Genomic DNA, 13267 nt, shown 5'->3' with positions numbered 1-13267 from the left:
TAAAAACATTAGCTGATATCTAGTTCACATGTGATTCTGTGAAACATTATCTGATATCTGGTTCACCTGTGATTCTTTAAAAACATTAGCTGATATCTAGTTCACATGTGATTCTGTGAAACATTATCTGATATCTGGTTCACCTGTGATTCTTTAAAACATTAGCTGATATCTAGTTCACATGTGATTCTGTGAAACATTATCTGATATCTGGTTCACCTGTGACTGTGTAAAACATTATCTGATATCTGGTTCACATGTGATTGTGTAAAACATTAACTGATATCTGGTTCACATGTGATTGTGTGAAACATTATCTGATATCTGGTTCACCTGTGATTGTGTAAAACATTAACTGATATCTGGTGCACCTGTGACTGTGTAAAACATTATCTGATATCTGGTTCACCTGTGATTCTTTAAAACATTAACTGATATCTAGTTCACCTGTGATTCTGTAAAACATTAGTTGATATCTGGTATCCCACATCATCACAATATTTTTGAATTTTGTCTTCTTGAATACCATCTTATGATATAGTAAGACAATTATGGCATTGACAAGGAAGTTTTTTTGGGGGGTAAAGGTTTTGTAAGTTGTCTTTATGCGATTTGTTTCTAAACAGACAACCATATATCTACAATTTTTAATGTCAGCGACTGTAAAAATGTTTCTAAGTAACATCGTTACTCGATAGGTGGCTTTATCGTATATTTAAAACAGATATATTTTAAATGCAGGTACGAAATATTACTCATCATTCTTGGTTAATATTATGAGAGTATAGTTCAGTATTATCTTCAGTTATTCACCATCAAAATAAATCAAACTAGATATTTTTTCTATAACCTATCACCTTAAAAATCTATATTCTAATGATCCTGTCAAGTGCTGGGTTTTCTCAAAACAACAACACATTACTTGTGAAAAGTTCGTTTTCGTCGCATTGCTTGATTTAATATTCCACATATTACTTTCTTTAATGTTACTTTCTGAAGCTTAACAGTCCCAATGATCCACAAAATCCACTGCTTGTTGCTTACGATACAGCATCACCCCACGTTAGCAGCGAGAGAATTCTTGTCTTCTGAATTCCCACTGCCATCATTTTAGTTAATGGAAAAACCGATTTATTGAATGTAAAACAAATTGATATGTTAGATACTGCTATAGATGTTCTAAATTCGTTACTTGGGGAAATACTTTCTCATGTGTATTGCGGAGTGTTTAAGATAGCACATTTTGTAAAATAATAAATCACTATTCCAACAAAGTAGGATTGAAATGCTTTATGCAACTGGTTGTTTGCGCGCAGTGTTTGTTCGTGTACACAGAACACACTTATTCATTAAATTTTGATTGCGAAACAAGGATACTTGCAAAATATGATATTGTGATATATATTCATGCAATTATTTTTATGTTTTGTTAAGCGCAAAATTACAAAATGGGCTATCTGTGCTGTGTCTGTTACGGGCATTTAAACCCTATTTTTAGCGTTATAAACCCTCAGACTTCCCACTGAACCAATACAAGTACAAATAAATGTTAAAATAACATTGTCAATGATGAATTAGTTGATTACGTCATTTTAGGAGCTTCCAGATGCTTCGTTTCTCAAGTAGTTTAAATGCCCATAGACATTAATTTACAGCTTTGTTTCTCGAGTTGTTAAGATGCCCAGGGACATTAGCTTACAGTGCCAAGGGGTATTGGCTTATTAATGGCTTAGATTCTCGAGTTGATAAGATGTCCAGGTTATAGCTATTAAAAAGGTAATTAAATAATTTTAAATTTCAATAAAGAATCAAATGAATTGCTACATGTAGTCCAAACTTAAATATACCTGAGCCACGGAAATAAAGGTATTTAGAAATACCAAATGAATTCCAAAGGAAAATGTTAATTTGAATATGAACGGCATAATGACGTATCCATATTCACGATAATTCATTTTGTCTTTATTCTACAGAGCTGCATGCTGCATGATGAAGAATTCTATTGCATAACCGATAATATAATTTGAACAGCTTCCTTATCACTTATAGTAATCAATTTTATTTAGTATGGAAATATGTTTGTGTGCGTTTCTGTTTGGTTTATCACCACGAGTTATGTATTTGAAAGCGTATCGTCACAGAAGTGAGGACAGATAAACGACGTATTTTTACGGAAATTATTACTGCATTAACGTATTTGTAAATTTTGTTATTTATATACAATCAAAAAATATATCTGTACTAAAATAAAACAGCATGCAATTACGCCCGCCTCTTCTCTATACAGCGGACTGGACATGGCCCAGAGGGTAGCATGGTAGATTTTAAATCGAGGAATTCAGGGTTCGCGACCTATTGTTACAAAAACGTATTTTGGGACTGTAGGTGGTTGACAAGAATGACAGTAAAAACCCCACTATTCAAAAATGATAAGTCCGATAAGTGGCGATGGGTATACTGCTGACTAGCTGCTTTTCCATTAGTGCATCCGTTTAAAATTAGGGACAACTGGTGCATATAAACAAATTGATGGACAGCATGTACAATATGAGCATTCATAACTAGACAACACGGGAAACAAGAAGTAAAACATGAGGAGGAAGTTCTTAGTTCTGTAGAAAACTTAAGGCCTTTACTATTTAGAATTAGGCCATATTGTATATGGTTCTAGATTTATAACATGTGCATGTGTCGTGTTTACTGACAACCTATTTTATAAATCTGGCCTCTTTTCTTTATGAACTATTTATTTTTTCGGTTTCTTTTATGGTCTCTTTCTCGATATATATATATATGCATAATACATAACCAATAGAAAAAGTCAAAAGTATATAATACTAACTTTTTGATATTAGAATTCCACGTGTTTCCCTTTAATGGTGACCATTCTGATGTACACGCATAGTTTAAGTTGTACATATCTAAATTCTAAGTAACTAGTGTAGAGTTTCGGCATTTGCTGTACTCTCTTTAGCTACCTTCTGTAGCGTTCAACAAACGAGCAACCATCGCCTGAAGTATGTCTCATTGATTCCTTAACAGCGCGACAAGGCATGTTAGGAGGGCATCGGCTGCTTATTGTTGGTAATTCCCAGGTGGCTCTTGGTTTTGTGGAAATAATTTTGTTCTTGTCAGCTGCCGATTCTAAAGCTTATAAATTTATATCTTGTTTGTTTGTTTGTTTTTGAATTTCGCGCAAAGCTACACGAGGGCCATCTGCGCTAGTCGTCCCTAATGTAGCAGTGTAAGACTAGAGGGAAGACAGCTAATCATCACCACCTACCGCCAACTCTTGAGCTACTCTTCTATCAACGAATAGTGAGATTGACCGTCACATTATAACGCCCCCCCCCCGGCTGAAAAGGCGAGCATGTTTGGTGGGACTGAAATTCGAACCCGCAGATTGCGAGTCGAGCGCCCTAGCCGCTTGGCCATGCCGGACCAAATTTATATACTGATGTTAGAATCTTTTCCGCTTGGTGATTGTTGATAACGGGAGGGTGTAGTTTTCGGCATTGTGAGTTCTGAAGTTACTACAAGTTACATGACTATGATACTTTTGGGGCCCGGCATAGCCAGGTGGTTAGGGTACTCGACTCGCAATCTGAAGGTCGCGGGTTCGAATCCCCGTCCCACCTAACATGTTCGCCCTTTCAGCCGTGGGGGCGTTTATAATGTGACGGTTAATCCCACTATTCGTTGGTAAAAAAGTAGCCCAAGAGATGACTATCTGCCTTCCCTCTAGTCTTACACTGCTAATTTAGGGACGGCTAGCGCAGATAGCCCTCGTGTAGTTTTGCGCGAAATTCAAAACAAACAAACAAATGGTACTTTTGAACGCATTTTAAAGCCCAAATTATTTTACTATCGTATTTTGTTGTCACCACATTAAAATATATGTTTTGTTAAATTTATTCGAATGTTTTGGGTCTCTGTTATTTGAATAAATCTAGTTCTTTTTTGTTTTTGTTTTGTTTGTTTCTTAAGTTGTCACTCAACCATTTTGATGCTCAGATGATTCGACTAAAAAATATAGTTAATTCCTGCGTTTCATAGCTTGTACCGTAAGATTGCCTGTAATGAAAGGACTAAGAAAATATTTGCTGAGATTACGAAAAGCCAAACTTTTTTTTTTATGTATTAGGGAATAAAAAATATGATAAAAGTTCGTTGTTTATAACCATTATAATATTTTAATCTTTATATGTATAAGAGTTTGCATAATTTCAGTGAGAAACTAGAGGGACTCTCAGCAGAGCGCATACCTCCGCAACGTAGCGTTGATTATATTCGGCCCTCAAAAATACGAAAATCTGTCCGCCTTTATCAATGAACACGGACCATTTGTGGTAGAACAATGAGGAATGATATTCTACATGTGTCCGCCAAGTTTCATCAAAATCCGATTATTTTTGACTAAGTTATAGAGCAAAAATAGTGTGAAAATCGGTCCCAATGTTAAAAAGATAGAGATTTTTGGACTTTTGTGACGTTGCTGTGATCTTGATCTTTGACCTTGGCACTTCAAAACTAACAGTTTCTAAGTTGGATCATAGTCGAACTTTTGTCGAAATCTATTGAGCCATTTTCGAGAAATCTTGCTAACAAACACCCAAACAATCATACACACGCGGGTTAAAAACATAACCTCGGAGGTAATAACTTAAATTTCTGATAACATTTGAATTGATTTTAGCTAAAATATCTTAAGCCTTTACAGTTTACTGTTTGATGAAATGAACGTTATTTCAGTCATTCCAAATAATCTTAGTTGATATAAGTTCAACGCGCCGTAAAATTAAAATAGACAATTAAAATTAGTATATAGCTTATTTCCAGTGCTTCATGCATGCTCTTACCCTAAACGTTTTGTTGTTGTTTTTTGTGTAAGATATACAGATAAATTGAGAAAATCAACATCTGTGTTTAGCTTTTGTGCATTTAAGACAAAGGATGAAAGAAGTTTGAATCCTTTAATGGATTATCGCCATAAATAAGTACGTAAAAAAACAATCATGAGAGATATGGTTGGTTGTTTCCCATTTGAAAATATATTGATAACTGGAGCAATTAGTCAGTTTGAAATATTCAGGTAATTAAAGTTGGGAAAAGAGCTGGAGTGGCGTGAGAAATCTTACGGAGCTCGTTTAACTTACTTTCTAGATTAACTACATTTACAGTCCAGTAGACGATAACTTTAAAAAATAAGCCATGTGTAAAAACTCAGCAAATTAGAAGTAAAGATGGAAAGCATCGCGTTTTGACTGAAGAAATGCAAAATGTTTTATATTATTCATCTTAAAGGATCAGAAACATGTTTGACATGTGGTTACTGCAGTTTTTATGAAAACTCAGCTTAGGGATTTGTGGAAATGAAACTTTGTCTAATGAGAAGGAAATTCAGTAAGTAATTAAGCTTTAATTAAAGGTATTCGTAATGTATATTTCATGTATATTTCTTACATTTGCAAACTAGACATCAGCTGTTACTGTCATCGTCGCATGTAGCCTGCATGTAAAAACGAAATATTTGGTAACTTCAAGGAGTTATTGGATATTGCTAATTAGCTTCTAATTCATTGCTAATTTTCTCTATCAGCTGATGACCTTGTAAGGCTAGTCCCTATTTTTCGATTAGACTAGTTAGTGTGGAGAGGAAAACAACTTTTCCAATTCATTAAACATACATCACTGTTTCCAAGTGCTTCCGTCGTCTTTCCTATATTGAATAAATCGGTTTTTTATCTTTGGTCATTACTGGCACATTCCACACCTTCTTCTCTACCTTTGTACATGAGGTCTACGCGACGATCCTCATTATATGCTCTGAGATGTTTCTCTCCCGTTGTTTTGCAGAGTTTTATAATAACTCTTGATGAAATGGAAGGGAGGGGGGAAGGCATGGAAAACGGTTCATCAACCTTAGACCCAGGGGCGTAGATTTTATTAATCAAGCAATTTGCTTTGTTCAAAACTCCCCTGTTTTTATCCCTCCACACCTGAAGTTTTCTCATGAGGAACGTTATATTTGGTACTTCTGGTCAGGCTGTTGAAAATTGTCGACCGAATTGAACTTCAAGAAGTATTTAAAAATAAAACAATCAACTTTGTAGGCCATCCAGTGGCGAACAACCAGCGACCGGACAAGTGAAGTAGCAATGATTGTTGAAACCTTACTTAAATGTGCAGATGGTTATGTTTTTGTGGTGATGAAATTTCAAGTATTGGTTGTTGTTTTTTATCCATCTTGCGCTGAGTTGTGTCCGTTTAGAGGTCACAACATTATCAACCGCTGGCTTGGATTTCACCAGCTTCATCAAGCTTATCGTGAGTTGGAACCTTATTGCTAACAAAAGATGTACATGTGCTTGGTAACAAATTACTATCATTATAGAACGAAGGACTAAACTCCCCAGTATTAACTTTTAAATCGCAAATCTTGATCAAATAGAATACCGGTTTTAATAGGATGAAATAATTATATTTTGTACAGTTATAAATCTTATAATGCAATTCATTTTGTGTATACGTTTTATGTGCATTATATTTTTTCAGTTAAGCTAACATTAAAATCATCCACTTTCCGCTACTAAATGTCGGATTGTTTGTGTTGCAGGTTATAAGGGCTTAATATTGAAAGCAAAGAAGAACTTCTAATAGTAAATCAACAATATTCTATATATACCATATCGAGCGTCAACAGTTCTTTCAGCCAATACCAGAGCTCATCAACTCGGCTGGGATAGAAGTGGCATATACCGGTCTAGGCACTATTTGGGCTTCGCTTTATTTATCATCGTGGGGGAATCGAAACCCAGATTTTAGCGTTGTAAGTAGGCAATCTTACTTCTGATCTACCAGAGAACAAAGATCGAACTGTTTGTATTTCGTAGTAAAGCCCCCCCCCCCAGTGGCACAGCGGTATGTCTGCGGACTTACAACACTAGAATCCGGGTTTCGATACCCGTGGTGGGCAGAGCACAAATAGCCCATTGTGTAGCTTTGTGCTTAACTACAAACAAACAAACAATCGTAGTAAAGCTAAACAATGGGTCAAATATGCCCTCTCTATCGCGGGTAATTGAACCCTAGATTTTAGCGCCTAAATTCGGCAAACTTATTGCTGGCCTATTTGAAAACTGATTGATTTAGAGTAAAAGACGAAAAACGACGTTTTTTTTGGCACAACGAAAGATAAAAGTTTTATTATAGGTTACAGCTGAATAGCTTCAGTAACGCATTTACTACCGGGGATAGTGTTTTGTGTTTATTACTCTTAAATGTGTAGTACAATGTGCCTGAAAAAAATTATAAACTGATGTATTCTTGATATGAAAATACATAATTTATTCAGTTGCGTTTGAGTACAATTCCTCTCTTGAAATTGATGGCATTATTATCGAATGTATCGTAGAGTAAATGCCTCTCTGGGTAATGTATTTGAAAAAAAAAAACAATATTTTTATACGGTAAAATAATTTTCATGTTTATTCTTAGAATATACATTTTTCTGACCCATGATTTTTAAATCAATGTAGATTTACATGAGCTTAACAAAAGGACTTAAATATCCTATGGAGAACTTGTTGAGTTTTGAGAACACGTGTATTGCCATGTGTTGAGTTTTGAGAACACGTGTATTGCCATGTGTTGAGTTTTAGGAACGTGTATTGCCATGTGTTGAGTTTTAGGAACGTGTATTCTACGGCTTGTAAAAACATGAAAGTTTAATTTTTTTTATACTGACGAAGATATGCATTTCCCCAACTCTTGAAAACTATACGAATAGATAATGTTTATTTAAACGTTAATACTAATATTCTTAAACGTAATTCAAGCAACACGCTTTTATATATATATACACACAAACAGTTAAAAACCGTGCTTTTTATATAGTTTTAGTTTTTGAATCTAAAATTTTATACTTGGGCCGACTTATTTTTGAATAAATTGAATTTAAATAAATACAATCTAATTCTATAATTCAACGATAAATCTGTGATTTCAAACATTCTAAATAAAGCTTATAATATTTTTTTTCTATCTGAAAAAAAAAATCAAAAAGCTTCCCCAATACGATACCCACCTTTTCCCTCACAATTTAACAAGGTCATCTCTAACAGAATTTATAATATTCGCGTTTAGAAGCAAGAGACACGTGTAACATGCGCTATATCTTGTAAATGTTCTTCACCCATGACGGTATATCTAGTTCTGATTAGCCTGATAACAACCTGCATAAGGAATGTCTGGGAAAAACCTGAAAATATTATTTACAGTTGGTGACAGCAAAATTCACGAGTAAAAAAAAAAAAATCGTCCAGTAAAGATACAAATAGTTGGCTGAGTGTATGTCATTATTTTCCAGTGAGCGATGCTACTTGAAATTCAAAAATATCTTACGTATGTGAATGGAATATATTTGAATAGAAAATTAATAACAACAATTTACTGGACTTTGTAGATCGCCAGTTGATATTCCAGTTTCTTTTATTACTAATTCTGAAACAATTTGTATACATAATATTAAATGCCATTTTTATTCGTATAAGTTAGACCACAATCAGTAGTTTGAGAAAACTACATGTAACAGCGTTTTGATAATGTTAATGTATTCTGATGATTTCTTTGCTGGCATATTGGTTTTGTTTTTGAATTTCGCGCCAAGCTACACGAGGGCCATCTGTGCTAGTCGTCCCTAATTTATTAGTGAAAGACTAGAGGGAAGGCAGCTAGTCACCGCCAACTCTTGGGCTACTCTTTTTCCAATGAATAGTGGGATTGACCGTTACGATATAACGCCCCCACGGCCGAAAGGGCGAGCATGTTTGGTGGGACGGAGATTCGAACCTGCGACCCTCAGATTGCAAGTCGAGCGCCTTAACTACCTGGCCATGCCAAGCCTGTTGGTATATTACTTGTTTTTTGTTGTTGTTGTTTATAACGTTGTTATAAGATATTATAGGAACCTTAAGTGTGTTACTGGCTCGGTTAACAGTTGGGAAATCATTTCTAGACATTGTTACGTATTACAATTTCGAATGGTCTGAAACTGAGTTAAATTGTAATTTAGATTTAATAGTTAAATAAATGCTGATATATCTTCAGTTTATGATATTTCCCAACAACATTGATACATACAGTATTTTTGTATACAAATATGTTTTAATATACAAACAATAACACAATTTACAATAACAGTTATTACAAACAGCTACTAAAAACAATGACTTATATACAAAAGTTCCAAAACTTAGAAACAATACAGTCTCCTTTCTAGAATGGAACTTCCTTGATGTCTTATCGAGGGTTCACGATGAGCGAGTTAATTTCGAGTTGACGTAGGTACAATTCTCTTAATAGGGAGGTAACTAGCCCTGTTGATCACACGTCTATTACAGGTCAAGTTTCCACCGATGACGTTAAGTAATGTTTTCGTAAAAGTACTAATGTCCAATGTGAATCCGCTGAAGTTAAATGATTTGTAATGTTCGAAATTTATAAACGTTCCTGGTCAAATATCTTAAGTTTCGCGATTAATAAACGTTATAACTATCACAGTTATAGCTTCCGAAGTTTATAGCTTACCAATTAAAGCAATCCAATAATAGATACTATTTTTGGCGTGTGGAGAGCTATCTGTGCTCTGCCCACCACGGGTATTGAAACCCGATTTCTATCGTTGTAAGTCCACAGACATACCGCTATGCCACTGGGGGACATTATGGACTAACTTGCACTGCTCAAAAATATCCTATATTTCTCATATATGTAAATATATTTCCTTGAGGGCTTATAATGCTAAAGTAATGGTTCAATCCTTTCGTTGGGGCACAACATAGATAGCTCATTGTTCAGCTTTGCGCTGGACAACAAATAAATAAAATATACATTCATTTTTAAAAACCCAAGATTATGAAGATTAGGTCCACTGTTTAACCTATATAGAAGCATTTACATCAGTAATTAAAATCTTATCTTAGTCCTAATTTACTATTTAATTTTTCATACAGAACGATGTCTTCAAAACGCAAGAGTCCACCTTCAAAGCTGTTAACGAATGAACTAAATCAAGACAACTACGTCGATGCTCCGTCAAACATAGAGAAAAGCAACGACTTTCACTATTCTGCAATAGATCTTAACGACGATGATTCTCTTTCAAGCTTCCCAGATCTTGCAGAAGACAACATTCATCGCCGGAACACTGAAATTATTCAACGGCTGAGCTACTTTGAGGTTGGACGTGGACCACAAGAATCTAAAGAAGCACCTCATGACGACACTGAAGTCGACTCGTGTGACAGTGGAATTAGGGACTTTGACATAAAACCAACCTCTAGGCTGATGCAAAACCGAAAGCGACGACTTTTACAGAACGTTTCTTCTGGCCACTCAGAGTCTTCGACAGATTCAGAATGTGACTCTGAAGAGGGTCACAGCACCACTGAAGGGGAAAGTCAGGCTCCATCTGAGGTCAGCCAGTCGCCACAACCATCTCTAACCACGGATACCTTACGGCCAGCTAATGGACCACATGGGAAGCGCTCGATGGATGATGTGTTGAAGCGGCTTGCTTCTAAAATGAACACCAGCGCTTCACTTGGTGACGAATCAGCTGTTTTATACAACTGTCATACAAGTGTTTCCAACACTGGTTCCAGACGGTGAGTGCACCAGTATGTAAGTTGTGTAACAATTTGAAACATCTAATATTATCAAAGTTCTTAAGTAACTTGTAACTTTAAAAATCAGAGATAACACACTCCTCTTCCAAATAAGAATGGGTTTTCTATAAAATAAAAAAATAGATAGAGATTCCAGAAGTCATAGCTCTGACTTTCCCTGTGTTAGTAAGGAGACCTGGAACGACTCAGATATGGACAAGATATAATATGTTTTCAAACACTGACTGTTAATGCTACCGAGGTTGGTTTTGTTAACATCACAATGGCTACATAAATTATTACATGGCTCTCTAGTGGTTGTATTAGGCAAACTATTGGGCTCGTGAAAAAAAAACGTTATTGTTGACAATAAGTCTATTTTCATGACTGGATATAAACACTATCAAACTTAGTAAAACCTTTGTATAAGATATAAACATAAATTGATATTGTGCTTTTCCAATTTCTCCAGATCTTCAACTCATCGGTATATGATAAATTGTTAGAATATATGTGTAATCTTTTAAAGAACTCTCCTACTAATAATAACTAATAACTTTAAAAATAAGTTTTTTGTTAGAATTTACTAATTAATAAAATGGTCTAAGTTTTAAATATTCTAATGACTTATTATCTATAGATATGATATTTATATTTTAATCGTTCTTTAAATAAAAGAATTTAAAAAGCTAAATAAGTAGCACAGAATAGATAGTAGGTGTTTATGTTAGAGATACTTACCACATATTCTGTGCTATTTATTTAGCTTTTTAAGATCGTAGAGTGTATGTATACATTAATAATACAATACTTCTCATAATGTACACGTGTTTAATTTAAACTAATTCTAATGTAATGTGTCCAATGGAACAAAATGGGCATAACAAAACAAAAATCGACTTACTTTCAGCAATATTTGTGGTTCCTGACCTGGCGTTTAGGTCGTGTGTCGCATAATGTGTCATTCAGGTCATAAACACCGAATACCGTTAAAATATACAATATTTGTGGTTCCTGACCTGGCCGATTGGGTCAGGATTTTTACTTCAGAAGATTGTGGAACTGGTTCCAATCTAAAGACGGTATAAAGTACTGTAAATGTCTACGTTATATATTTTATGGTATTGTTTTTTGTTCGGCTACACCATTTTTCACATATTACTAATGTAACACTTATTTGTACATTTTGTATATTTTAACGGTATTCGGTACTTACAACATGAATGGTACATTATGCACGACACATCAATTAAACGGCCAGGTCAGGAACCACAGATATTGTATATTTTAACGGTTTTCGATACTTATAGCCTGAATGGCACATTATGCGACACGAACTAAACGGCCAGATCAGTAACAACAAATATTATAAATTTTAATTGTATTTGGTACTTATAGCCTAGATTACACAGTAACTAAACTGACAGGAAGACAATACCAACTACTTGTGCTGATGACAGGAAGACAATACCAACTACTTGTGCTGATGACAGGAAGACAATACCAACTGCTTGTGCTGAGGACAGGAAGACAATACCAACTGCTTGTGCTGATGACAAGAAGACAATACCAACTACTTGTGCTGATGACAGGAAGACAATACCAACTACCTGTGCTGATGACAGGAAGATAATACCAACTACTTGTGCTGATGATGCGTTAAATGAGAAAGAACGCTGTTTGACTGATATGATAAATCAGCTTCAATATCTCAGGGAACAACTGAAAAGTCAGCAGAAACGAATTAGTCAGGTAGGGTTTCTATTTTCTCAACTGTATTTTGATTATTTGCGTCTGTGATTGGGGATGAATTTGTAATACAACCCTTGCGACACTTTGTGAGACTCTATGCAGAACATACAAACACTTGTTAATATCGATGGACTTTTAAAGCGTGTTACTGAAATAAAACACTATATTAATGTGGAGGAACTTTTATAACCGTGTTACTGAGATACGTAATATAATGTGTGTGTGTGTGAGTGTTTTTTTTTTTCTGTTACAACAATATTACCCTTCATAATGAGAGAAAAAAAAAAGAACAGGTAACATTTATTTTAAATGATTATATTTTCCTTCGTCAGTATTTCAGAGATAGAGAAGGAAGTGAAGAAAATAAAGAGGAACTAACTTAACTGTCACTTGTCGCTGTATACTATAAAACTGGTATATTGCCATTACATCCAACCAGTAAGAAGAACACTTCAGGTGAATGCTTAGAAGAAAACAGAATACAGGTTATATAGCGGTATAAGACATGGAAATAAATATTCTCACTCGGGAAGCTTGGCGGATTCATTTGGTTAAAATTAAAATCATTCCTGATAAATATTTCTACGCATGATATAATTATTTGTTCTCTTTGTTTGGTTTTGAATTTCGCGCAAAGCTACACGAGGGCTATCTGCGCCAGCCGTCCCTAATTTAGCAGTGTAAGACTAGAGGGAAGGCAGCTAGTCATCACCAACTCTTGGGCTACTCTTGTACCAACGAATAGTGGGATTGACCGTCACATTATAACGCCCCCACGGCTGAAAGGGCGAGCATATTTGGTGTGACGGAGATTCGAACCTGCGACCCTCAGATTGCGAGTCGACCGC

General features: G+C 35.1%; 2 protein-coding genes across 2 annotated transcripts in view; both read left to right on the top strand.

Annotated features, from left to right (window-relative positions):
- LOC111084917 overlaps positions 1-10671 on the top strand; it is a 64104-nt gene extending 53433 nt beyond the window's left edge. The window contains exon 2 of the mRNA XM_022381514.1: positions 10014-10671. Within this exon, the coding sequence (XP_022237222.1) occupies positions 10014-10671 (658 nt within the window). The remainder of the gene's footprint in view (positions 1-10013) is intronic.
- A 1417-nt stretch (positions 10672-12088) lies between these two features.
- The window catches only part of LOC106477836 (transcription factor Sox-6-like), a 76522-nt gene continuing 75343 nt past the window's right edge, over positions 12089-13267 (top strand). The window contains exon 1 of the mRNA XM_022381511.1: positions 12089-12419. Coding sequence (XP_022237219.1) covers positions 12357-12419 — 63 coding nt within the window. The 5' untranslated portion in view covers positions 12089-12356. The remainder of the gene's footprint in view (positions 12420-13267) is intronic.

This window comes from Limulus polyphemus, unplaced genomic scaffold (genome assembly GCF_000517525.1).
Source record: "Limulus polyphemus unplaced genomic scaffold, Limulus_polyphemus-2.1.2 Scaffold170, whole genome shotgun sequence".
In the NCBI taxonomy this organism is placed as follows: Eukaryota; Metazoa; Arthropoda; class Merostomata; order Xiphosura; family Limulidae; genus Limulus; species Limulus polyphemus.
Note: the sequence above shows the minus strand (reverse complement) of the source record. Positions and strands in the feature narration are given on the sequence as shown.